The 26,940-nt window shown below is 32.9% G+C and overlaps 3 protein-coding genes across 5 annotated transcripts; 2 read left to right on the forward strand and 1 right to left on the reverse strand.

Annotated features, from left to right (window-relative positions):
• Positions 1-5,651: 5,651 nt before the first annotated feature.
• On the forward strand, positions 5,652-14,140 carry LOC130814215 (RNA demethylase ALKBH10B). The gene is made up of 7 exons (XM_057680294.1): positions 5,652-6,333; positions 11,159-11,289; positions 11,421-11,538; positions 11,869-11,985; positions 12,103-12,218; positions 12,322-12,476; positions 13,185-14,140. The coding sequence occupies exons 1-7, from the start codon at positions 5,805-5,807 to the stop codon at positions 13,651-13,653; spliced, it is 1,635 nt and encodes a 544-aa protein (XP_057536277.1). The 5' UTR covers positions 5,652-5,804; the 3' UTR covers positions 13,654-14,140.
• A 147-nt stretch (positions 14,141-14,287) lies between these two features.
• Positions 14,288-19,815, forward strand: LOC130814217 (probable cyclic nucleotide-gated ion channel 16). The gene is made up of 6 exons (XM_057680297.1): positions 14,288-15,592; positions 16,067-16,279; positions 16,960-17,270; positions 17,907-18,018; positions 18,125-18,361; positions 19,036-19,815. Exons 1-6 carry the CDS (start codon positions 15,134-15,136, stop codon positions 19,813-19,815), a joined length of 2,112 nt encoding a protein of 703 aa, XP_057536280.1. The 5' UTR covers positions 14,288-15,133.
• LOC130814216 (auxin-binding protein T85-like) lies at positions 16,132-25,851 on the reverse strand. 3 transcript variants are annotated; one of them, XR_009042333.1, is made up of 6 exons: positions 25,572-25,851; positions 25,325-25,431; positions 24,562-24,771; positions 22,356-22,423; positions 20,185-20,371; positions 16,132-16,271 (listed from the first exon to the last, which is right to left on the reverse strand). XR_009042333.1 is itself a non-coding variant. In XM_057680296.1 (5 exons), exons 1-5 carry the CDS (start codon positions 25,690-25,692, stop codon positions 20,266-20,268), a joined length of 612 nt encoding a protein of 203 aa, XP_057536279.1. In that variant the 5' UTR covers positions 25,693-25,851; the 3' UTR covers positions 19,661-20,265. The 3 variants fall into 3 exon arrangements, 1 of the variants encoding a protein (XP_057536279.1); XR_009042334.1 differs by lacking the exon at positions 16,132-16,271 and adding an exon at positions 19,573-19,711; XM_057680296.1 differs by lacking the exon at positions 16,132-16,271 and having other exon boundaries at positions 19,661-20,371.
• Between the last annotated feature and the right edge of the window lie 1,089 nt (positions 25,852-26,940).

Here is a 26,940-nt window from a genome sequence, read left to right on the forward strand (position 1 = left end):
AAAATTAACATAAACAACATAATATAAAATTAAAATAATTAGTATAACGATGTGTGAGGTACTGAACAAAACCTGTGTCTCTGTCATGGAGTCCAGTATACTCCTACAGTCTCTCAGTATGCTCAGCTCACGAATTGGCTTATGCGGGGACCACATCTCCGCCCTAATCTTGTTAGGCATATCAGCTTGACGAGGATAGGGGTGGAAGGATGGGAAGTACTCGTAAATCCATGTCTGCAACAGTGTCAGACAACCAACAACAGTCTTGCACCCAACCCTTGTCGCCATACCCAGTTGGCGATACATGTTAGCCAGCGTCACTGCACCCCAAGCAATCTCATCCTGATCAGCAGTCACAGCAAGTATAGGGTGAGGCCACATCTCGACTCTAGTCTTTTCCACCAGCAGCGTGGAATCCACTATAGCCATGTAATATGCAGTAGTTTGAGTCTCTAGAGACTGAGAACAGTGGCATAGCTGCAACATTTCACCAACGTTAATGCTCCCGCTGGTGAAGTACCCCTTCTTACGCAGCTTCGACATTGGCTCCCCAAACAGACCGGCCACGCCAAGCTTCCAGTCACCATCAGCAGGTTCAACGGGAAGTGAATCGTCAATGCCAACTCCTAAAATGTGTTGCACGTTGTGCAACATTATGGTCATCTCCCCCCATGGCATGTGGAAGGTGTTGGTATCAGGCTGCCACCTCTCCACAAAGGCCGTAATAAGAGCACTATCAATGTGCTGGTGCATTATGTACAGCAGACGACCTGGAGGAGTGGCAGGTAACACCCCGTACAGCTCATCAAACTTGTCCTACAGTCTGATGATCGCCTCCAACGTCCTCTTCTTAGGGCTCAAAATCGGAGGCGTGCGCTCCGATCCCTCAAATATAACCTTCGCTACGTGCCCACCGTAGCTGGGTATTAAACTGGTGTCAACAGGGCCCCCGGGCTGGGGTGATGTGATCAGCCAGTCCATGTCTGCAGACTGTGAGCGCCTCCTCCCTCGTGGAGCCGCATCCTCAACCTGGCTGACTCCTGCGTGATCAGAAGTGCCAGCCGTGCTATGCCCTCTAGTCCTAAACTAACCGACATCCCCTTTGACGAGCGTCCAATCAACAGAATGACTGACAGACTCATCTTGATCGACAAACTCTTCCCGACTGACAGACTCATCGTAATCAGTATCATCATCACCTGAGCCGACCGTATTACCACGCAGGCTAGTCTGGCGCTCAAAGCGACTACGCACATGGTCTAGGGTACTTGAACGTTGTGCCTGATTATGTCTGGCCGCCTGTTCCTGCCTGACTCGCCTTGCAGAACCCGTAACCCCCCTCTCATAGGGATCCCCTCTCAGTAAACTCGGACTAGAACTATTGCCGCTTAATAACCCTCTAAAAAGCCTTTTTCTTTTCCCTGATTTTCAGCCATGTACTACAATTTTCATAATTTAATAAACTATTAATAAAAAATTAAAAGCATAAAAAATACATTAAGTTATATTCATTTTAATTACACTTACAATATTAATTTAATAAACATTTAATTAAATTTAATAAACACTTACAATCATATAAATTATTAACAACTAATATAATTCACACATATAAACAAATAAACAATTATTATATTAATAAATAATTAAACAACTAAAATTTAATTAACAACTAAAACAAAATTTTATTAACAATTATTATATTAATAAATAATTAACAACTAAATTTTAATTACTATATTATTATTATATTAAAAAATAATTAAACATTTAAATAAATTATTTAAATTCAAAACTAATTATTTTAATAATATTATCATAATATAATAATATATTAAAATAAAATAATTTATTACAACATTTATTAAATAATAATAATAACTTAAAAGATAAATTAAATAAACAAAAGGAATTTCAAAATTCAAAAAAAAAATAAAAATAAAAAATTTTTGTGCGACTGTTCCTAGGTTCAGTCGCACTTTTTGTGCGACTCGTAATATTTTTTTTTTGAATTTTGAATTACATTAAAATAGAAATTACCTCGAGTTTTTGTTAACGACTCTTCCTAGGTTCTGTCGCACTTTAGCTCCGATTAATTTTATGTGTAGATTTTGTGTTTTTTGAAGTAATAAAAGTGTCATTGAGTGAGTTTGAAGTGTTTTATAGAAGTTTTAAAATTTTTAAGTCCAAAGGCATTTTCGTCATTTTATTAAATTAATTTAAAATATGGGTGGCGATAAAATGGAAAAGGTGGCGAAAAATAAGAATTAGTTTTTCTGAAACTCTTCTAATTGGATTGTTAATAATTTGACCAAGAGTTACATATCCCTTACATATGAATTATATATATGGACACATTAGGTGAAAACAATTAAAGTAGTAAAAATCGAAAATTTACTGAGATATTTATGTTGTGGCAAAAGGTATGTGTGTTATATTTAAGGGTGTATATACTTTTATGACAGAAAAAGTTTATGTTATTGAAAGAAATATCATTCGAAAATGTATACCTTTAAGCATGTACGTAATCCTCAAATGTTCAATTATATATATATAATTGGAATATATATGTGTGTGCGCGTATGCCATTGTCATACCAAATTTATTCTGCTCATATAAGCTATGAACAGAGTCTCAAAGATTAGAAGACGACAAATTATACCCTTATCAAAAGATGTTGTGGTCGGTGAGACACTCGACACAACAAAGACCTATAAGTAAATAAATATAAAGACAAAACAAGACGAGTATAAAAATTGTACTGATTTATGTGAAAGAACTTGATATAATTTTCACCAAGTATTTTAAATGCATTCTTTAATTTGGTAATCTACAAAAATATAAATGATGACAAAGTTTGTAATTTTATGAAAATGCATGGGTAATAAATATATATAAAAGACAGCCATAATAGTCATACAAGTGCTATATGTATCGCAATTTAGTTCTTAATCCTTAATCTTAATTAGAGTATACAACTCTTAATCAAAGGTAAAGGCAAATAATAAAAATTAGTAATAAAGTTTTGTATGGACTTGTTGCACGCTATCTGAAAGTTATTAAAATAAATATTTTTACTGCAATTAAGTACAATTATTTATAAATAGTTGTTATTATTAGATTGATGCACACAAAAAATAAATACAAAATAAATGAGAAATGAAGTAAATAAAGGCGGCCAATTAGATCATTGCGATGGAAGCGTTGACGTCGTTTTCCATTTTTGGAAAGAAAAAATCATTGGTATAAAATGCTTCCATTTCATAATACTTACGCCATTTCGACTTCGTACAAACATTAAGAAAATGTTTGATAGATGGTAAATAATATTAGTATTGTACTTAAATAATGACAAAAGTGTAAGACTTAATGAGATATGAAGAAATAATAAAATATGGGTAAAAAGGACAATTTACACATATAGTAAATTAGTAATGTAATAAAAATAATACTTCCTCCGAACCAATTTAGTAGAGGTGATCAAACACCGGGCCGGGCCGGGCCGAGAGGCAAAAAGATGTCCATTGATGCGGGCCGGGTCGGGTCAAAGTGCGGGCCAAAAAGTTCTTGCCCAAACCCGTACTGTGCGGGCTTTGCGGGCTTTTGCGGGCCTATGTTATATATTATTTATATATCTTATGTAAAATTTAAATAACTTTATAATTTTTAAATTTTTATGTAAAATTTATTTATCCAATCTAAAAGGTACTATTATGAAGTATTGAAAATCTAAAGAGATTGAAGCAGCCAATATAAATGACAAACTCATGGTCCCTGCCTCCCTCCTGCTGCTTGCAGTGTTGTACCAAACAATTTCTTCTATTTTTTTATTTTAAATTAATTTTAAGATAACCATGATTATTTCACTATAACTTAAAGCACTCATCAATAATGCTTTAAATTAAAAACTCTCATTTTTTTATTTAATAATTTCTAATCAATCACCGTGATTTGTAAATAACCAAAAAAATAAAAATATAAAACTAAAATAAATAAAACCAAAAAAGACAAAGAAATTTACAAAACTACAAATACAATTGTTGCATATTATACATAATTTAAAACACAAATTAAAAATAATTGAAATAATCAAATACAATTGTTACATATTATACATAATATAAAACAAATTTAAAATGCAAATCATGAACACACACTTTTTCGGGCCAGGCCGGGCCGGCCCGCGGGCCAAACACCAAATCCCAAACCCGTCCCAAAAAAAATCGGGCCACTTATTTTCTACCCAAACCCGCCCATCGGGCCATATTTTGGTACCCAAACCCTCACTTTTTCGGGTCGGGTCGGGCCGGGCCGCCCATGATCACCTCTACAATTTAGTTGTCTCATTTCCTTATTTGGCAAAGTCTTTTTAATTGTCCCATTTCTATTTTTGTCAATCTTTTTTTTACCTAAATACCCTTAGTTCACACACGTAATTACGAATATACCCCTATATACCTTACTTATCTAACTACCCTTCACTATTTACCCTTCACTATTTACCCTTTTTGATAGACCCCACACCATTCTTAATAACCGTGCCCAAACAAATAAGACATCTAAATTGATTTGGAGTAATGGATAATGGAACCGAGTAATGGATGCGAATATGTGGCATGTGCTAAGTGCTTGCATTGCAACGGAAAGTACTAGACTGTATGGTCTTCCAAATTGTTAGGTTTCGCACCTATTTAAAAGAACATTTTCAACCAACCAGCCAATTTTGTATGAGACTGTCTCACATTAAAACGATCTCAAAATAAGAAACTCATAAACTAAAAATTTCTATTATTAGACAATAACTCAAGTATAAGACATGTCTCACGGTGAAATCCATTCATACAAGAATTTGTGTCAACCAAGAATCTTTATGTTTCAAGGCCGAAAAAGAGGCATAATACATTAAGACAAATGAATCTTGATTAAGTCTCACAAAGTCACCTATGACAACGGACATAAAAAGGCAGATGAAGATGATTTCTCTACCTCCCCCCAAAACTCAAAAGAGCCACCTTTCACTATTCAATATATGAATCTTCTTCCCCTTTAAATTAATGATGTTTGACTTAAAATAAATTAATTTTTTAAAAACTTTATTTATTTTTATTTCCTATTTTAAAAGTTAAAACATATATTAATAACCCTATTAAATAACATAGAATCCCGCTTATAATAACCTAATATATTATTTACTTTTCCTTTTTTTATCCAATGCATGGTAGTCTAAAGAAACTATATAGAAGAAAAAAAAGAAATTAATCATTATTATAAATTTTGAAAATCAAATTAATTTTAGTGTAAAAGAAATATAGTATCTTTAATTACTAGACTAATTTATAATTGTCTAAGTTAGAGGTGTTCAAAACAAACTCGATGATTTTATATTATTCGATCTTGACACTAAATCCGACTTAATCAGACTTTAAAAATAAATTTAAAACTATTTAAAAATTAATATGGATCAAATAAAAACCTTTTGTTCAAACAATAGTAATGAAAGAAACTTGAAAAAAAAATAGAAAAATTAGAGTTGTAACAACTCGCCTTAAACATAATGCCACGTTATAAGCTTTGACATGTCACCATATGGCCCCACGTGTAGTGAGAAAAAGCACCCAAATATAAAACCCTCTTAAACCCTGAAAATGGGAATACGAAATTCATCAATATAATATTAGCATCTCTGATCTCACCAAACCCATTTTTCCTCATTTCCCTTTCAAGTTACCTCTTTTACTCTCATTTTCTTTTTCTCTCCCATCCGCTTTCCGACTCAACTTTACCGACAACCGATAAAGATTTCTATGTCGCCGGCAGCGGGACCATTGTCACCGTCTGAAGAAGCTCCGAAAATCTCGCCATCATTCACGGGAACCAGAGTTTTGAATTCCGCACAGAAAGACAATGTAATCGATTGGTATCGAGGCGAATTTGCAGCTGCCAACGCCATTATCGATGCTCTTTGTCATCACCTTGTCCAGATTTCCGGTACCGGTAAATCTGAGATTCCGGCGGAGTATGAAGTTGTATTTGCAGCGATCCATCGAAGGAGGCTTAATTGGATCCCTGTTCTTCAGATGCAGAAGTATTTCACCATTGCTGATGTTGCTCATGAGTTACGGAAGGTTTCCGATCACAGGAGAAAGAAAGTTGTCGTAGCGGAAAAGAACGGAAAGAATGATGAGATTATCCAGAAAATTAAAGATGGTGAAAATGTTAATAATGGCGGATTCGAGATGCAGGAAGCTGAGGTTATTGATGTTAAATTTTGTAATGGTAACGGTTGCGGTAGCGAAGGCGATGATTCTCGTGATAGCGAAATGACTGATTCAGGTAAATTTATCGTTTTTTTATAATTATTTTTCTAATACTTTGCCTTGTATCAAATTATTGTGATGGAATTTATGGTGAACTATGAATTTACGTTGAGAGTCCATAATAATTGTCGCTCTGTTTTTCACTGTTAGTTTTTCTGTGGAATTTAGCAATCAAAAGATTAGTTTCAAATTATATTAAGTTCAATGCTTTTTAAGTTTTCATTTTCCCTTTCAATCGCTATTCTGATTCCAGATTAACTTATATTCATCGGTCTCGATCCATTTCTTTGTAGATAATCTCATTTTAAAGGTTGAATTCTGTTAGCATATAGAGATGCAGTTTTTTTGTTTTTTTTTTTTTGTTTTTTTTTTAAAAAAAAAAATAAATGAAGTAGTTAAATGTTCTCAAATAATTCGTAATATAATAACTTTATTAATATGTTCACTTTTTATTTAAATAAATCATAGCTATTAAATGTACTTATACTATTCAAAGTAGACGTTCAACATTTAAATTCAACTTCTAGTCCTATATTCAAACAAGAAAAAAAAAATCAAGTCATAAGGAGTATTAATTTTAGAAGAAAAAGTTAACGTTTTTCAATAAAATAGAAACAAAAATAAGCATTCGTCATAAAGAAAAAGCTGAGATTGAGAAGCTGATTTCTTTTCAGACCAAGAAAAATCAGGAAAAAGTAGGTAAATAAAGATGATGTCAATTTTAATTTAAGAAAACAAAGTCGAACCCGTGTTTAATTTGCTGTTTGGTGAGGCGTTTAAGAGCAAAGTACAACCGTGATTAAGATGACGTGTTTAACAACAAATCTACCTTTGTATTTGTTAGAGGGTACTACTAATCATGGTCATGTTTGCTGGCAATTAATTATTGTTTATGCTTATTGCATTGAGTAATGATTTATTAAATTATTAATTAAATGAATAATATGTCAAAAAGTGTGGCAGCCGCATATTAAAATATAATTTTAACGAAGTAATTAAAAAGTTAGGGAGATACTGAGATCCGAAGTTCAATGAGAGTTGACAAAGAAATAATGAAGTTTTGGCCGGCTTAAGTTGGTTGTTAGCGGAATTGGTAACACGCATGACGACGCATGCTAGATTATTCCCCAATAAAAAATCCGCATCCCCGGTTCAGATCCGTTTTCTTTATTTGATGCTAATTAGTCACCATCTAGGCATCTACCGCTTTTTTTGTACCCAACTTCACAGGTCACAACCCTTTTTATTAAGGTACTTAAACTCAAGCTTCATCTTAATCATCTTAATTATACTTTGAAGTCAGCTGAATCCAATAACGTCCTCTTTTTTATGATCTTCTGGACTTACTCGGTTATTTGAGGTATTGATTTTTCCAGTTGTACGAGTTAGAAAGGAGTACGTGGATTTTTTAATCAAAGACCTTAATCAATTCGGTGGGTTACGGTATTTGTAAATAGGCTTGACGTATGTAATATATGTGATGTAGAATTGTATGAGTTGATGACTAATCAATTAACATACAAGTTTTCAATTAAGAATCTTTCACCTATATTGAAATTGACCATTTTTGTTATTCTATTTTGAAAATAGCTACTTGGGCACTTACTTTTCTAAATTAGTGATATTTCTATTGTTTATATTTTTAATCTCACTTCAAAAAATTATTTTAATCAAAATTCATATTTCTTTCTATTTACTATTATTTTCTCATTTTATTTTTTGATAATATTTATTGATCCCTCTTCATTTGCATTTTATTCTTAATTTATAAGTTAAAGTATAGTCAAGTGAGATTTTATTTGATTCAGTTTGATATAAATTTTATTAAAATCAACATTCTATAGTTTTTAATTAAACACAATTTGAAATAATTACGATTGTATATATGTATTGGCAAATGTGCAAAAACCAAATGAGACGTGAATAAAAGAACAAAATAATATTGCAGCGCTCACAACCGAGTCGGCCGTGGGAAAAGCTGACTCCACTTTTCCTGTTGCGTCAATACCCAATTTTGCTTGTCAAGCCTTTTCATCCTTGTAACCAATTTAGTTCTTTTTCACCGCATCTATCATAGATTAAGAACTAAAGTAACCCCTTAATCACAATAGTATTTAAATTTTAAACTGGAGTTGTTATCTAATACGTTTTCTATTATGACATATAGGTATTATTTGACAAAAATAGTCTCCAATATATAATGACTTAAAGTTTTAGGGTGCAAACACTAAGAGAGAAATTAGAAAATATTTTTCTTTCTAATTTCAAAAGCTTTTGCAACAAATCTATGGAAATAAAAAAAGGTGTACTGTGATATTAATGATAGCCATATGGACAAAAAAAAAATCAGTTTTAAACTCATGGATTATACATGTCGAGACAAGTGCTAAGAGTGGAAAGAGGAAAAGAAGAAAAGGCCAAGAGAGGAACTAGTTAAAGGAACTTTCATGAAGAGGAGAGATTCCGAAGCATCCATACCAAATGGTCCCCTTTGATGGACGACCTGCCTAGTGATTTGCCTAGCTGGGTCACCAATTTATTGCTGCAAACCTTTTCATTTCTTTCCCCTTTTCCTTTTTCGGCATTATTGTGTACGACAGTACGAGTGTTTGTTTGAGCATAAAACTTCGGTGGAATCATATTTTATGTATTCCTCTATCTACTTTCTCTGTTGTTTGTTTTTGTAGTTCATGTAGGAATGATGCAAGGAAGAGCGTGTAGGAACTCATATACATAAAATGCGGAAAATAACCATTGTTAACATTTATCACCCAATATAATTTTTCATTATAATTATCAATTCTCTACATAAGTTATTATGTCAACTTATGATTCTCAATGCATAATTTAACATAGCTATAAAAAAAATCAATCATTAATTTCTATTGATATGGCCACTATTTGTTTACCTAAACTACTTTTTGCCTTTTTTAAATTTTTACTTTGAATAGCTCTTTCATTTTGTATTATTTTTAATTTTAAAATTGATAATATTATTTATTTTTCAATCTCATTCACCTATTGTAATTTTCTTAGCTTCTTTTAAAAAACATGTAGTATTTCTTGTTTAGGGGTGAAAGAGTATATTCCTTCTGTCTATTTATTTTGCATCATTGTCATTTTGGTTTGTCTCTTATTTTGTATAATTTTTATTTTTAGACAATAATCTACTACTCTCTTTTAATTTCATCCACATAATTGAGTAATTCGAGTAAGTAGTAGGCGAAAGTAGGTTATGTAACAGTATAGGGTAACGTGGAGAGAGGATATGTAAGCAGTGGAGTCTGGACGCTGGAGGCTTACGAAAGAGCAGGTGAAATTTGACATTTCATGGTACACGCTTGAGAATTGAATTGGTGACTTAAGAGGTCCAGAGTTAGCAGGTCAGTTTTGACAAGTAGTCGTACTACTTTTCAGGGCTAAGGCTGATTGAGATGTGTGCTCTTTCATGTACTCTCTATTTTGGGCGGCGTCTTTTCCGGGCCGTTAGATCTTTTCCCTATACTCTGCTCTTTTCCTGTTCCCCATTCTTCAATTATCCTTTCAGTGCTTGTCAGTACATTTATGCTGACCTTTCAGGTTTGACATTTGCAGTTGTGGTTAACATTAACTAAAGGCTCTTCTCTTTCGTCCACTTAAACAAGCCCATTTTGCTCTATACAGTGAATAGACTTAGAACTAATTCGATTTAGTATCTTAATGTAGCGGTATATTTAGAAATAAGAGAAAATATAAAGAGTAAAAATTTTGGAATTATATTTAAAAATAGAAGAGACACAATTTGATAGGGACAAATTAAAATGATAAGACAAATTGAGTGGCAATGAAGAGCAATCTTCACCCTATTGATTTTGCTTGATTAAGTTTTTACCAAAATTTAATTATTTAATCAGTTGTATACTTAATGTGGGAAATAAATATTTAAATATAATGAAAAAGTAAAAATAAATATAATAAAAACATATATATATATATATATATATATATATATATATTTTTAAACATATATTTTTTAATCAGTTGTATACTTAATATATATTTTATATATATATTTTTTAAATATATATATATATATATATATATATATATATATATATATATATATATATATATTTTTAATAATAACTACACTTCACTTAAAAATCTCTCACATAAAGGGTAAAGTGTAGCTATTAATAAAAAATGAATATGATATTAAATTTGATGATGAGTTTATAAAAAAGTGATGGGTTTTAAAGAAAAGTAGTAAACAAAATAATAAGTGGAATGGCCCTGATTCAAAACTCGTAGCCTTATACTCCTTCCCATTTCAATTCCCATGTGAGAGTTTGATAAAAGATTGGTTGCAAACTCAATGGACTGAGTGAGTATTATATATTAGATCTACTTTTATATATATATATATATATATATATATATATATATATATATAAAAGTAGAGTCTTTTGTGTTAGATCTACCCTTGAATAAATAAGCAAAAGTAAGTTTGAATGAAGAATAAAAATATAATAAAAGAAAAATATGATAAATTTAGTTGAGTTCAGAATAAATAAGTTAAAATTGTCAAAAAAAGAGTGAACTAAATGCGATCTTAATTAGTTACATTTTAAAGTTCAACTATGATGCTTTGAACCAGAAAAAAAAAACAAAAACATTTCGCTTGGTACATCTCTATGTTGTTATATTTGCTTCGTTAAGGAATAAGGATGATGTATTGAGCTTCTATTTAGTTCACATGAGTATTATTTTCTGTTTCCATTATGTCAATAATATAAGTATTGTTTTGAGCTTACAGTCAAATACATTCTAATCTCCAATATGTTGTTGCTCTTTCAATGCAGGTTCCCATGAAGTACGGGAAACTATTGATCACATTGAAATATGTGATAACCATGAAGACTGTAATGCTCGTCGTGAGGAGATCAAGTTGACAAAAGGTTTCGTAGCCAAGGAGCCAGTGAAAGGGCACATGGCGAGTTCTTCTGTCAAAAGTTGAACGTTTATTTTGTTATTTCGTTTATACACTAGGTTTTTTTAGAAAACTTACTTCAAAACTCTTGTACGTGCATTATATTAGTTAATAACGCAAAGCTACAAATGCAGGTGAATGTTGTAAAAGGCCTCAAGATGTATGAGAACATATTCACTGAGCAAGAGCTTTCTAAGCTAAATGACTTTGTGAACACCCTCCGAGCTGCTGGTCAGAATGGTGAACTGTTAGGTGTGGCTTCTTTTCTCCTGTTTTTTTGGCTCTTATGACTTAATTTTGATGCTTTATAGCTTATTGAAGGACATATTCAGCCATGATACTCAACTTTGAGCATAATTATATGATGGTTACTTTATTTCGTAAGGTTAATGTGATCATATGGCCTGATCATATGGCCTTTCTCTTACTCGGGCCTTAGCATTAACACACTCCTCTCCACATAGATAACCAATTGACACTGGTAATTACAGGAAATAAAATAAAGAAGAGTTAAAGTTTTACGATTAAAAGAGTCTTCTTTTTTGTTTGTCTGTTTGGTGATAAATGGTTTGTTGATTGTAGGCGAAACATACATTCTGTTCAACAAACAGATGAAGGCAAACAAAAGGGAACAGATTCAGTTTGGTGTTCCAATATTTGGACATATAAAAGACGACACAACAATTCAAGAGCAAAAGAGTAAGATCGATAGTACTAATTAGTAACTAACAACCATCATTTATAAGAAAAGTACATCATTAATATGCTAAGTTCACCAAACTCATGCTTACGGATCATTTTGTGTTGATATCCCAGCTAAAATAGAGGATATTCCAGAGCTTCTTCAGAGCGTAATTGATCACCTTATTCAATGGCAAGTATTGCCAGAAAATAGAAAACCTAACGGTTGCATTATCAATTATTTTGATGAGGTAAACTCCACATTCGTTGCTGGCGATTTATCTACCCATTCTGCACTATTCCTCAGATTATATTCCAAAGACCAAATGATTGATTGTTGCAAACGCTTTTCAGGGAGAATACTCTCAGCCTTTTCTTAAACCACCTCATTTGGATCAACCACTATGCACCTTAGTACTAGCTGAATCAACGCTGGCATTTGGGCGTACCCTTGTAAATGATGGGGAAGGGAACTTCAAAGGGCAACTCATGCTTGATATGAAACAAGGGTAAGCCGTCATAACAGTCTTAGAATTTTCTTTGCTTTGTTTTGTTCTGCTTTCAAAGTTTTAGAGTTAGCCACCAAAAACAGAATTACAAGTTATTAGCAATGTAAAGCTAAAATCTCGACCTTATCTAATTACTGGCAATTAGAGTTGACATAGCACAAATATTGTCAAATCACCTATAGCTAGGACGCCAGTATTTCTTCCTGTATTCCCCTGTTCTAATTTGTGTTCAATAAGACTAGGACCTTTTATAGGCAAGAATATTTCCTCTTGGTCTCTTTATAGTTTTACCATCCATCTTTCATTTCACTTTGGCAATTGAAAACATAAAGGTGTAAAGCAAACGAAAATGTAGAGATTGTATCTTTGTATGAGTAGCAAAAGTGTTTACAAGTACCACATCGAGAGCCTTCTAGTATTTACTATCTGAAGGCTCGATTTGACAAAAAATCTGAAGAACAATCAGACCTTCCAGCCTAGTTGTTTTGACATTTCTGCAATCATGTAGAGTTGAACACCCTGATTCTGAGGAAGTCTTGCGTTCCAATAGATTGAAAGTCCAATGCATTCTCATAAGAGCTCTTAGAAATTTTCAATTTTTAATACTTGGCTAAAACCTAAAATCTATTATTATATGAGAAAACACCGAGACCCTTTCATCTGCCACTCTAACTCAGATGGATGTGGACCTTTTAATCACCTTGACAGGTCTCTTCTTGTCATGAGGAACAACAGCGCTGATATGGCAAGGCATGTCATGTGTACATCTCCTACAAAAAGAGTCAGTATCACATTCTCCAGGGTTCGTCCAAACAATGTTCACAAGCAGTTCTCAGCACAAATGAGTCCTCTACCTAGAGCCACGACTTTGTGGCAACCTGGAATGCAAAACTCTCAAACAATATCAAATGGAGATGCAATGGATGTCCTACCAAAGTGGGGTGTTGTCCAAGCGCCTTTGATGATGCTGGCTCCTGTACGCCCTGTTGTTGTGAGCCCAAAAAGAATTCCTCGTGGTGGGACTGGTGTTTTCTTGCCTTGGGCTGCTGGATCCAGAAAACCGGCAAAGCATCTACCTCCAAGAGCTCAAAAAAGATGGTTCCTTTCATATTCTCGAGTTGAAGGGCATGTCTCTGATACCATGTCTGACCCCGGTGTGGAAGGAAGAGCGATGTGATTCTAAGTTATTTTAAGGCTGCAGCAACACCAGTTGACCTGAGTAATGTACATCCTCCTGGGGTGCCAGATTTTATACAAACAAGGTATTTGATGCTGCCTAAGCCGATTTAAGTAAATTTTCTTAAATTGTGTTCATTTTCTCTAGGTTCAAAGAATAGTATAAGGTAGTTTTGATGGTAGTTTTGTACTATTTGCTGCTATACTTTGGTAGGCTTCTTGTGGGTTTAAAGCATTGAGCTTTCAGAATGGGAAGTATGGGTGAGTTTGTATCAAATTAAGGCGGGTTTTTGTATTTATGTAACTATTGTTTATGAGCATTGTTTGTTCACCCCAATTAGCTTGTACCACAATACTCCAACTGTACTATTCAATCAGCTACGTTTACGAAAAACACTCGATAAATGTAGCAAATTGAATTGAATAGAAAAATAATATTCTCTCTTTCGTATTTGAATTAGAATTGAAGAAAACAAATTTCAAAACAAGCTTCGAGTCTACAGAATATAAGCATTGCGCAAGGAAAGGATCGCATGTTTCCCCTTTATGACTACTACTATTCCTATATACTCCAAAAAGTAGTCTTGTTTTTGACATAAACTTTTACACAAGAAAAGCATAAGGTTGTAACAAGAATCCTACACTAGGAGTATGTATAACTGTGAAACCTAACATAAATACATTATACATCAAGTATTAGTGTATTACCATTCAAACTAAAATCACGTACTTTTCTAGTTTCCAAGTTCTAACCATCCAAGTAAAAAACCAGAATATTAAGGCTCTAGATCTTTGGATAAAGATTTATAACATGATTTCAAATAGAGTATTATTTACGTTCATGATCTGACATTTATTCAATATTGTAACTAAATTCAACTTTGACCCGACTTCAAAATAAATATAAAATTATAACCATAATCTCGACTTCTAATAATATGCAAAGAAAATCAACTCAATCAAAAGTTCAAATTGATAATTAAAGAAGCCTCAAAATATGTTGTATTCTCCATCTCAAATATTTGGTTGAAGCATCGGGTTATGTTGTATTACTCTCTAGTCTCTACTCCATCTCAAGCTTTTGATTTGAACTAAATTTTATTTTTTGTTTACTGAACTGTAAACCAAACTTTCACCTTTAACGCAATTAAATATGCAAAAGAAAAACATACTCAAAATATATTAAAAAAAGAACGATTTCTGTACATTTTATTTCTTTGAAATAACCCATTAAGATCTTTTATTTTCTTTAATTAATAACCCCTTAAAACAAAAACTTAAAAATGCGAAATATTTGGTTTCTTCCTTGAGTCTCTCAAATCTGCAAAAGCTTCTCAACCATTAATCATCAACCTCATCACAATCATTTTTTCTTCGCCTTTTCATAATCAATTAATTCTCCAAACTTACCCCGATAATTAATTCAATCATATAAAAAACACAAAAATTCAATTCAAATCAAATTAATTAAATAGAAAATAATGCATAATATTCATTTATATGCAACATCTTCAAAATTCCCTCATTTCCCATCATCTTTTTATCTTTTAGGAAGACAAAAAAAAGACAAAAAACTTCATTGGTTGGGAAAAATCTACGATCCTAGAAGTGAATTTATTACAAAATGGAATAATTTGTTCTTAATAACATGTTTAATTACTTTATTTCTAGATCCATTATATTTTTATGTTCCAACAATATGTGGAAATGCTTGTCTAACAGCAAACATGGAATTATTAATAGTAGTTACCGTCATTAGAACAATTTCAGATTGTCTTTATTTTATGAATATTATCCTTAAATTTAAAACAGCATTTGTTTCAAGAAATTCAAGAGTATTTGGGCGTAAGGAGCTTGTTATGGATCGTAAAGCTATTGCTATTAGGTATTTCTCTACTGGTTTTATCATTGATGTTGCCGCCATGCTTCCTCTACCTCAGGTATTTATTATTATTATTATTATTATTATTATTATTATTATTATTATTTGAGTATGACCTTCCCTTTCAAACCCTTATCATAGATTTATTGTTCCTATGAGCGGGATACAAATATTAGTGAGTATAATGATAACGATGATTTCTCTAATAACGAGCTTTAAATATTATGAATATATTAATAATAAATATAATTATTTGATTTCGAATTATAATGGAGTAAAGTAAAATGTCTTATTAAATCATGTGCACTCCTTATTTAAGTGAATTGCACATGATGTTTGTTACCAATGGTCAGTTGAAAACAAACATTTTATTAGTTTTATCGTTAACAAAGATAAAGTTGCGTACATTCAATCCTTTTAAACCTCAATCTAGATGGATGTCACTGAATGATATTAGATATTAGAGTAATAATATTATTGTGCATTAATGAAAAATTATAAAATGTCACATAATTGATTGAAAAATATACAGATAATGATTTGGTTTATCGTACCAGCACTGAAAAGCGCAACACAAGCTCATACAAATCATACTGTGGCTCTAATGGTACTTATTCAGTTTATACCACGTTTGTTCGTCATGTTTCCTTTAAACCGCAAGATTGTAAACTCCACAGGAATTGCTGCAAGAAACGCTTGGTCTGGAGCTGTCTACAATATGCTTCTCTTCATTTTGGCTGGCCATGTAAGCCAAACACTAACCGTTAATTTGGTTATTTGTATTAAACGGCGGTGATGAAAATGAGTTCATTTTTTATTTTCATATGATGTGTTATTTTATTCTTATGGAAATAAAGCTTTCACCCTCAAAATAATATTTTTCTTCGTATATTTCTATTACTAGCTAATACCAATTTTTCAATGGTATTTTTATTATCAAACGCCTCCATAATAATTAACTTATCAGTCAATACTTCAACCAACATCTACGGTCAATAGTCCTAACCATCAGCCAACAGTCAATGCCAAAAAGACCCTATAAACAAACTTCCTTTAAAGGAAAATGCACATGCACATTGTTAACATATAAACTATCGTTCTTTTAAAGCTTATTCTTTTCCTTTTTGATGTTAACTTGGGTTTTATAGGAAACCTAGCTAGGTGTGTTATAATACACCTTATCAATACACAAATTCTTATGTGAGGCGGTCTCACCATGAGACAATTCTTATGCAAGGATTAAATAGCCCTACTAATATAATTATTAGCATGTGTTTATTTCAAGGTTGTCTCATCGGGAGACAGACTCTCATAATAGCTATTATCAATATTATTATTATTATTATTATTATTATTATTATTATTATTATTATTACTATCTCATTAAACAAGTGTAGTTTGAGCGAATGATGAAAGTAAAAACAGGTGATAGGTGGTATATGGTACTTATGGGCTCTGCAACGCATACACACTTGTTGGACAAATGAATGTTTAGGGCAACAAAAGTCAGCTGAATTTCCATGCCAACCCTCTTTTTTTGATAAAGAGAACAAAGAACTTTTAGCTCGAAAAATATGGTTGGAAAAATCAAATGTACTCATAAACTGTAATCCTCATAATAAAGATTCTCAATTCACCTTTGGGATGTTTGCTCCAGCTATTACTGATGATGTTGTCACTACAAATTTTATACAAAAATACTTCTATTGCCTCTGGTGGGGTTTGAAGACCTTAAGGTGAACTACTTTATTTTTTTCAAAAAACATTTTATGACATTTAATTATTTGTAAATTATAGTCTTAAAGTTCAGGCATTTTGCAAATTGCAATTTTAATGTTCGTTTTCTTGAATTACAACTATCAAAGTATCAATGTCTACATCGTTCATGCTAAATTATAGAATTTCGACCACTATACCTGAAATTTCGTCACTAAAATGGTCTTGAACGCTATAGACATTGATACTTTGGCGATTATAATTCGCAAAATAAAAATATTGAGGCTATAATTCATAGGAAACCTAAACTTTAAGGTTGTATTTACCAAATAAATTCTTAAATGTCTTGAAAAATTTTATTTATATATATAATTCCAAAATTATTGTCACACTCTTTCTATTACTTTCTATTACCAAAAAATTCTCACAGTTATATATTGCATAAAGATAAAGAAATAATATGGTCATTTCAATTGTATGGATATTGGATAATACCAAAAGACAGCTGAAATGTCTGGATGAAAATAAAAGAAAATGGTTTGTACATTTCTATAAAAGGAAATTATAGTAAAGTAAAAATGATGAAATGATTATGAAAAAAAGCCTAATATACATCATTTTATGTCATTAATTCAAACATACTTTTCTGAACACAGTTCTTATGGACAAAACACAGACAACAGCACCTTCATTGAGGAAACATTATTTTGCAGTTTTATTTGTGTGCTGGGTTTATTCCTTTTTTCACACTTGATTGGGCAAGTCCAGGTATGAAATTTCTTTATTATACAACTAACGATGCACTATGTTAATTAAATCAGCATTGAAAATAAAATTATTTTTCTTTGAATTATTATGTGATCTCATATTGCAGAACTATCTTCAATCTATAATGACTAGAATAGAAGAATGGAGGATAAAAAGTCGAGACACAGAAGAGTGGATGCAGCACAGACAATTGCCAGAAGAACTTCGAGAACGAATTCGACGATTTGTTCAATATAAATGGCTTGCAACAAGAGGAGTAGACGAAGAGTCTATTCTACAATCACTACCCTTAGATATTAGAAGAGAAATTCAAAAACACTTGTGCTTGGGACTTGTTCGTCGTGTAAGTTTCTTTTGGTGCATGCATTATTTTCTGATTAAATCTCGTCAATCTATTCAAATTCAACATACATATTTTAAGGGGCCAAAAATTTATACTTCTTTGGTTTCAATTTATAATAGACTATATTAAAAGACAAGCACACTTCTTATTTATATGAAATTATATATGATGTCTTTGCTACCAATAGTAAAATGAAACCGACCTCTTTGTTATCACTAACAATAATAAGGTTGTATAAATTTGGCCTCTCAAACCATGGTCTTGCCTAGGCGGAAGCCACTCACACCCCATTTGGTTAATGTTATTACAGGGTGGCAATGGAAATGAGTTTAAGTGCTATTATGATGAAAATTGCTATTTCATTACGAAACTCATACTCAAACACATTTTTTTTTTATATTTTTCCATCACCACCTAATATCATATTTTCAAGTGGTAATGAATGACAATGAATTTCGTGCAGAAAAAAATAATTAGAGTAAGACAAGCATGAGACCTTATCAAGTAACCGTCTTAACTATATGACATTATATTATCATCACTTTTCCCATCATTTAATATCATACAACCAAACACACCGTAATAGTGCTAGGATTAACAGAACATAATAGTAATTTATTCAAGTTCGATATCACGAGTTTGATTTGTGAAGATAAACATATATATGATTGTAGGTTCCTTTCTTTGCACAAATGGATGATCAACTGTTAGATGCAATATGTGAAAGACTAATACCATCATTAAGCACCAAAGACACATATATAATTAGAGAAGGAGATCCAGTTGGTGAAATGTTATTCATAATAAGAGGTCAATTAGAAAGTTCCACAACCTATGGAGGTCGATCAGGTTTCTTTAACTCCATTACACTATCTCAAGGTGATTTCTGTGGGGAAGAATTGTTAACTTGGGCTATATTACCTACAACAACATTGAATCTTCCTTCTTCAACAAGAACAGTTAAAGCTCAAACTGAAGTTGATGCATTTTCGCTTCGGGCTGATGATCTCAAATATGTTGCTACACAGTTTAAACGTTTGCAGAGTAAAAGACTTCAACATTCTTTTAGATATTACTCTCATCAATGGAGAACTTGGGGAGCTTGTTTTATACAAGTTGCTTGGAGGCGGTTCAAGAAGAGGAAATTGAATGAAGAATTAGCTAGACTAGAAAATAATTCTAACTATTATTATTATGTTACGGAAGATGAGGTTGAAGATGATCATTTAGTGTTAATGGAGGATGATGATGAAGCCGGTAGTAGTACAGAATTAGTACCAATAAGTGGAGATGTAAAACAGCAACAACCACTAACAGCTACTATTTTAGCTTCTAAATTTGCTGCAAATACTAAAAGAGGGGTTAATCAGAAGATTAAAATTGTTGATACTTCATCTCAAGATCTTATGATGCCTAAGATGTTCAAGCCTGAAGATCCTGACTTTTATGGCTAAAATCTTACTCATTACTAATTTCATTTGGTTTTCTTTTTTAGATTTTTGGTATCATTTTAGATTGGATTCCTTGTGATTCAATATGATGGGTTAGCATACATGATCTATTACAATGTATAAAAACATTGTAGTATTGTTTGATATTGTTCTTGGGAGTAGCATTGTAGTACAGCTTGATATTTTCTTGTAGAAGCATTATGTTGGTTGTATTGTTAATTTCACTGGTAATTTAATTTTAAATGTAGAATAAATAAGTTCTTAATTTTACATGATCAAAATCCTTCTAAATTTAAAAAGACTAAAACATAAGTTCTTTACAAAACTATCAATACATGATTTTAAGAGTGATACAAGTTCCAGAAGAAATACCTTACTGCAGCTCTTTGCTTAGGTGCTGCACTTTACAAGTCATGAGAGAAAGACGGGCGAAAAGTTCCGAGTGACCATGTCTTAGAGCTCATCTTTTTCAGGAGAATCAAAACATTGTTCATCCCAATAGTATGGATACTTGAGTTTAGCAGCAGTATGAGGCATAAGCCAGTCTTCATATATGAACCTATAACATCAGCAATCAGCATCGAAGTTAGATAAAAAGCTTGTATATGCCCATTAAGACGTGCATACACCTTTACTGCTCATATGTACCCCATGCCTTTGACTGTGAACCTTTTTTCTTTTCTCTCTTTGTATATAAGATACAACTCCGTCCCACTCAATTTGCTACATTTAGATTAAAAAAAATCTCACATTCAAAACCGCAATGTAAGAATTTGAGTGGGACATAGGAGTATGTTGGGAGTGGATCACGAGAAAACAGTTCTCATTTTCTGTACTCCTAATTATTTAAGTACGTACATATTTCTAGTTAGCACTTAGAAATACAGAAAAATGAAGACAAATTGTTTCTAACCATATAATTATAATAGAAAATAACCCATTTATTTTGTTTCTACCAAATTGAGCAACTCCTGTAAGGCTGTAAGTTCCAGCTGCTCAGACCCGTAACAAAGCTAGATAAATAAGGGGGCGTTTGGTTCGCACAAGGGAATCGGAATGGAATGAGGAAAGGGAATGAAGGAGAAAGGAATGGATTCCCCTAATTTAGCCTAGTCGTTTGGTTGTGTTCAGGAAACGGAATCAATCCCTTTGTGACTGTTTGGTTCAAGTTGGATTAATTGATTCCCTTTCAACAGAGATTAGGAACAACCCAGAAAAGGAACAAAACAATGGCGAAGAACTTCAATTCACTCGAACAACAAAACGATGTTCATCAATGGCGGTACAGAAATCTATGTAGAACAACCCAGAAATCCAATTCATCCTACAAATCCAATTCATCAAAAATCAAAAACGCAACAGAAACGAAATTACAACAAGAATCAAAAACGCAGGCTTTCATCAATGGTGGTACAACACAGATTCAACAAGAACACGAAGAAGAATGGAGGCAGCAAAATCGAGATTGAGAAGAAGAGAAGAGAAGTTGAGGAAGATGAACGAGGCGTGAACAGGTGAACGTGCCACCCCTCACTGATGTTCACTGAGCGAATCAGTTCGTTGTTCGCCTATTCGCACTTCGCAAAGCCACTGCTGGCTGCTACTGCTGCTTCCGTGAACAGGTGAACGTGAAATCAAGACCACCAGACCCATCAACGCCGACGGCCCACCACCAAATCAACCCACCTTCAATTCAAGTTTTGTTTTTATTTCAAGTTTCAAATCTCTTTATCTGTTCCTTGTCTCATCGTCGTAGCCTCAACCGAGCAGCCGCCGCCAGCACCGGCCAAATCAACCCAGCCGTCGCAGTTCAGGAAGGATGGAGGCGCGAGGAAGGAGAAATATGGTGAGGAAGGAGGCGCGAGTGAGAAAGGGAAGGCAGCAGCTGTGGGGAAGGGAATGGAATGGGAAAGTGGAGGGGGAGGGAGGGAATGAGGATTACCTCATTTTAGGTAATCCAAAACCTTAATATGGGGAAAGGGAATGATTCTAACTGCGAACCAAACAACATCAAAGGGAATGGGGTATTTCCATTCCCTTTCCCTTTCCTTAATACCCCCAACCAAACGCCCCCTAAGTAGCTTTATCACAGAATACGAGTATGGTGATCTCCATGCTATGAACTTATCTAGGGAAAACTGAAGACAATGAGAAGATGCAATTTCAAAGAGATTTTTCTTAAGAGGTCTTCAAATGGTGCATACCAGAAGAAAGGAAGCACCGTTGACACAATGAAAAATTAGTGCAGCATGAAAAGGAGTAAACGTGACTTGTAAAAAGACTATGAATCAAACGGGGAAGGTTTTAAAGGCATGACTAGTTTGACTCCGTTTAACTTCTTTTAGCAATGAATAAGCAACGAGATGAATACTTTACAGTTCCTATTAATGGTAGTATATCTAAAGTAAAAACAGATTTCTTTAAAAGAAATCGAATACATTACCCCATTTTCTGCAAGTATATGTCGTTCCGGGAAACCTTAGAGTACGCCCTTAAAATAAAGAAAATATCCAGTTAATTGAACGAGTGGAAAAAAAAATTACACTTTTATAGGAGGACGTGATATAATAACCAGAACTTGCAGATCTTCATTGTTGTTCGAGTTCCAGACCTGTGCATCAAAACAATATCAAGGGTTGTTGCCTTGTCGGCAGTCCATTTTAATAACTGACGCAGACGAAGACAAGCATACATACTCTTATTTGCTACAAGGCAATAAACAGAATAGTTATCACACACACACACAAAAAAATTAAAAAAAAAATAAAAAATAAAAATAAAAATAAAAAAAATGAAATACTCGAAATAGAAAGGAAGCAAGCATTTTAAACAGGCACGCCAGAGATCCTAAAAACAAGCCTCTAATATAAGAACATAACTTCATTGATAACAAATACGATTACGATGCCATAGAGTAACACTTCCTCCTGCTCTCTTCTTCGCGAAATTATCACAGTCAATAGAAAGGCCATAAAAAACTCTAGTGTTGAAGACTGCTTAATCAACCGGCCATTCACATTCTGGTTATACTTTCTGAACGACTGATATGATTGAACATTAATATAGATCTCCAAAACAACCTGAAATTGGTCACGGTAAAAAACAAGCCAGAGGAACTATCTATCAAGCACTTAACTTGACCTTTTGAGAGGGACTAGATACGTCGAAGTACTATACTAGAAGTGGGGTGTTTAAATCTGAATGCAAATAAGAGCTAAACTAAGCATAGATCACTCTGCTGTTTCTCAAGGATAAGAAACATTAAAAAGGTTACCCTAATTTTCTGTTTCCACTTTATTTTCTATTTAGAGATTCTAACAAACTTCTTGACTTGAAGTTAACAATGTGTAGTTTCACATAGAAATCCCAGGTCTACAATTACTTGAGAATTGAGTGACAAAGAGAAACAACAAAGTACTGCAGCGTCTGCAGATGCAAATGAGATGAAAGGTAGTCAGGTAGAATAGAAAAGCTATTGGAAGACATGATTTTCTGTTTGAACACGATCAGGTAACACTAGAGTTTATAGTCCACAATTAAGTAGAGGGGTGAAGGTTCCTAAAAGATGAATACTGTTGGCAGTCAGCACTCTTTTTAAAATGATTTTAAATTTACAAAAATTTATTTCTTCAATTCAATACTTCTATTTAGTGCACCATTTGCAACCAAACTACCAAAACTTCTGGTTGCCCAGAATCAGCGAACTTTGGAATTCACAACTAGGTATAGAGGTGAAGGTTCCTAAATGATAAATATTGTTGGCGTCTTTTTAAATTCATTACAAACATTTAGTTCTTCAATTCCATACTTCCATTTATAGCAGTGTTTGCAACCAGACTACAAAAGTTGCACACTTATCACCAATTATAGTTTTTATAGAAGCAGTGATCCTGGTTTTCATTTAGCTCATCATTTTGGTTACAACATTTTCATATAGTGCTGTATTGATTAACTACATCCATCCCATAATGATTCCCAATTAAAGCTCCATCAAGGTAATGATCCTGATTTGCATTTAGCTCTTCTTTTACCAATTCAGTTTGCTCACAACATTTTCACTTGATGCAGTATTCACCACCAAGTCACCTAAATCACAATGATCACTCAATTATGTTTTTATAAAGTAGAGATCCTGATTCCCATTTAAGTCCTGGCTTTCTCCCATTTAACAGCTTACCTTGTTTACACTAACACATATATTCGGTATAGGATGTTCTCAAAAGGGGAGTAATTATAGGTCTAATGACATCCTAATATTAAATGCAAGTTTTTTTTGTTGATAAGTTCCAATACTTCTTACAAGGTTAGAATGTATTAGCCATGTAACAACTACAAGACAAACAAACAAAACATGAACTGTGAGAAGTACCGTATGTGATATGGCTCAGTGATTAGAATTTGTGGTTGGTTTCATCACCATCCTAGTTCAATTGCACATAGGCATCAGAAGGCACCGTTCCCATTAATTTGACCCTTTTATTGTCTGCAGACCCACTTAATGTTTACTAGTTTAATTAACCCATATGTATCAACTATTAACTTAACAAGCTCCAAACTTCTTGACGTTTCTCAAACGTTTTTCAAAGTCCAAATAATGGTAGAAAGCTACAAGTCCTATCTAAGTTTTTCTTTTTTTATCTGGGCTTCATTTTAAAACCACAACTGCTATAACCTACAAAACATATATAATGTCAACATCTTCAAGGAACAATTTAAACATTAGCATCACATAGACAAATATCTGTTTACCTGGTGAACTTCGTTAACAGGAACAACAAAGGTGCTGTTTGCGAAGATGGGAAATGCTTTGGGGTGGCCAGGATACCTTCCGTGTGAGTCTGAGTCTGAAGCAAGATAAAGTGTACCACTTCCCTTCAGAACAACAAAAACTTCTTCGCTTGAGTGCCTGTGAATTGGTGTGTGTGATGCAGGAGCAAACGATTGTAGCCACACCTCAATCTGCCATATTCGAGATATACAATAACATCACGCCACAACATGCAACATAAAATTTTGCATTGCTACCAGAAAAGCTACAGTGATTTACAAAATAAAAAACTGGCATGATCCTATAATATCTAATAAAATCTCTAATGCTCTGTTTGGCTGTCAGTATTAAACGCAAATAATGATAATCGAAAGTTAGTGTAATTTTGCTAGAAAAATCTCTTGTCAAGTTGTCATATATACTTGTTCTACTTTGATTATCTTATTTTCTTCACAATATTCATTTTATTACCATTTAGATGGGTGTTATTAGGTGATAATGGATAATTGTGAACAAAACACTTTTTTATGATCCAATTTTGATCACCATGAATGGCATTGTATATTTCATTAAAATTTAAAATACAAATTATTTTAATTAACATTATTTAGTACCAACAATCAAACAGAGAACATATTATCCAGATTACCACAATCAAAAAGTATATGGTTGTAATTAATAGCACAACATACTCATAAATTGGGGCAGTGAACGAAAATAAGTAATAATAACCCAATTACTTGCCTCTTTCGTACCATGGATGAGAGACCCAGCAACAGTGATGTGAGAGAGGCCTTCTCGACCATAATTACTTTGTGGAAGCTCACTTATATTCTTCACAAGTTGAAACCCTAAAAGCAAATGGAAATTCAATATCTTTACAGTATAACACAATGCTTATAGAATGAAAAAAAAAATAAAATAAAAAAAAAAAACTGAATCATATGTGTATAGAAATTAAAAAAGAAGACAAAAGTAGATGGAAACGCACCATTAATAGAGCATTTTGAAGCAAAAATGGTGGCTGGTAGATAAAGATAAGTGAGAAGTGGAATCAGAGTGAGACATATAGATGACCTAAATTGAAATCGAACCACTTCTCTCTCGAGCATGGCTTCTCCTGGCTTCGCTCCTACGGTTAGGCAATCACCGGCGACTGGCGACTGGCGACTGGCGACAAGTGGACAATGTTCCCGTTTAAATATCCAACATGTAGACCATAGTCATGCAAATTAAGAGCATATGGTCTTGTTTATTTTTACTAATATAATTGATTTTTGCCGATTAATTAACTTTCATAACTAAATGATATATATACTATTGAACCTGGTTTTTACTTATTGTAACCAATTTTAATTATAAATTATAATTTATTTTTATTGAATATAATTAATATTTACTATTTGTAATTGACTTTTTTTTTACTGATTTTAACTTATTTTTAGCGATTATAACTGATTTACTGATAAAACTTATTTTTATTGACTACTTATTTAAAAAATGTGAACTAAATTGGGCCTAAATTTTAGTTGTTTGAACGAAATCTCATAGACAGATGGCTCTTACAACAATATTATTATAATAATATTGAAAACACACAAAAAAAGCTTAAAAAATTACTAAACCGAAATCCAAAAAAGATAACACACAAGCTTAATCATTCTATATAAGAACTAAGGAGAACATCCCCCGGCTAGTAGAACAACAGAACAAACCACATGTAACGAGTCGCCTTTAAGATGAGTATGAGAGTAATCTAACCAAGTTGTCAAATCCAGCCAAATATAGTTGTCGGCTTGTTGCCGCTTCACTAACCTCAACATTCCAACTAACTTCTATCCTTCAAACTCCAGTCAAAAGCAAAACACCCTGATCATTCCCGATAACTAACTCCAACCTTCTAATAAGATCTATATAAACATAAGCATTTAAATTAACTTCACCCAACATACTATTAGGATGCACCATACATGACTTGTAAGCACAAGGAGGTCTAACCACTCTAGTATTAACCAAGATTTTCCTTTCGTATTTTAAATACTTACTTTTAATTGTTTAGTGTTTAAGAAATACGACATTTACATCATCATCATCAATCTAATATCTCGCCTCGAAGACAAGGTCTAGGTGAGGATATATGCCAGACAATACATATCCATACCCTCTTAAAAGAGAGTACTAGAGATATGTGGTCAATTTCACCCCAAAAAGTGAGAGCACTTTATAGAGAAGACTATGAGGGACAACATTGCTTTTAAAGTAAAACTACGTTTTTGCTTATTTTATAAATTAAAATAAAGCTGACACTTTTAAATGTTAAAACAATTATTTTTTTTTTCTAATTTAGTCTTCTTAGGTAA

The sequence above is a fragment of the Amaranthus tricolor genome, chromosome 5 (assembly GCF_026212465.1).
Source record: "Amaranthus tricolor cultivar Red isolate AtriRed21 chromosome 5, ASM2621246v1, whole genome shotgun sequence".
Taxonomy (NCBI): Eukaryota; Viridiplantae; Streptophyta; class Magnoliopsida; order Caryophyllales; family Amaranthaceae; genus Amaranthus; species Amaranthus tricolor.

Excerpts from the sequence above, each read along its gene's own strand:
- LOC130814215 (XM_057680294.1), top strand. The coding sequence starts at position 5,805 with ATGTCGCCGGCAGCGGGACCATTGTCACCGTCTGAAGAAGCTCCGAAA. Across the intron at positions 6,334-11,158 it reads TAGCGAAATGACTGATTCAG|GTTCCCATGAAGTACGGGAA; the intron begins GTAAATTTATCG and ends CTTTCAATGCAG. Across the intron at positions 11,539-11,868 it reads TCAGAATGGTGAACTGTTAG|GCGAAACATACATTCTGTTC; the intron begins GTGTGGCTTCTT and ends TGTTGATTGTAG.
- LOC130814217 (XM_057680297.1), top strand. The coding sequence starts at position 15,134 with ATGCATAATATTCATTTATATGCAACATCTTCAAAATTCCCTCATTTC. Across the intron at positions 18,019-18,124 it reads ACTTGATTGGGCAAGTCCAG|AACTATCTTCAATCTATAAT; the intron begins GTATGAAATTTC and ends CTCATATTGCAG. Across the intron at positions 18,362-19,035 it reads GCTTGGGACTTGTTCGTCGT|GTTCCTTTCTTTGCACAAAT; the intron begins GTAAGTTTCTTT and ends ATATGATTGTAG.
- LOC130814216 (XM_057680296.1), bottom strand. The coding sequence starts at position 25,692 with ATGCTCGAGAGAGAAGTGGTTCGATTTCAATTTAGGTCATCTATATGT. Across the intron at positions 24,772-25,324 it reads TCATCCATGGTACGAAAGAG|ATTGAGGTGTGGCTACAATC; the intron begins GCAAGTAATTGG and ends CGAATATGGCAG. Across the intron at positions 20,372-22,355 it reads TCACGTCCTCCTATAAAAGT|GTTCATATATGAAGACTGGC; the intron begins GTAATTTTTTTT and ends CTGATGTTATAG.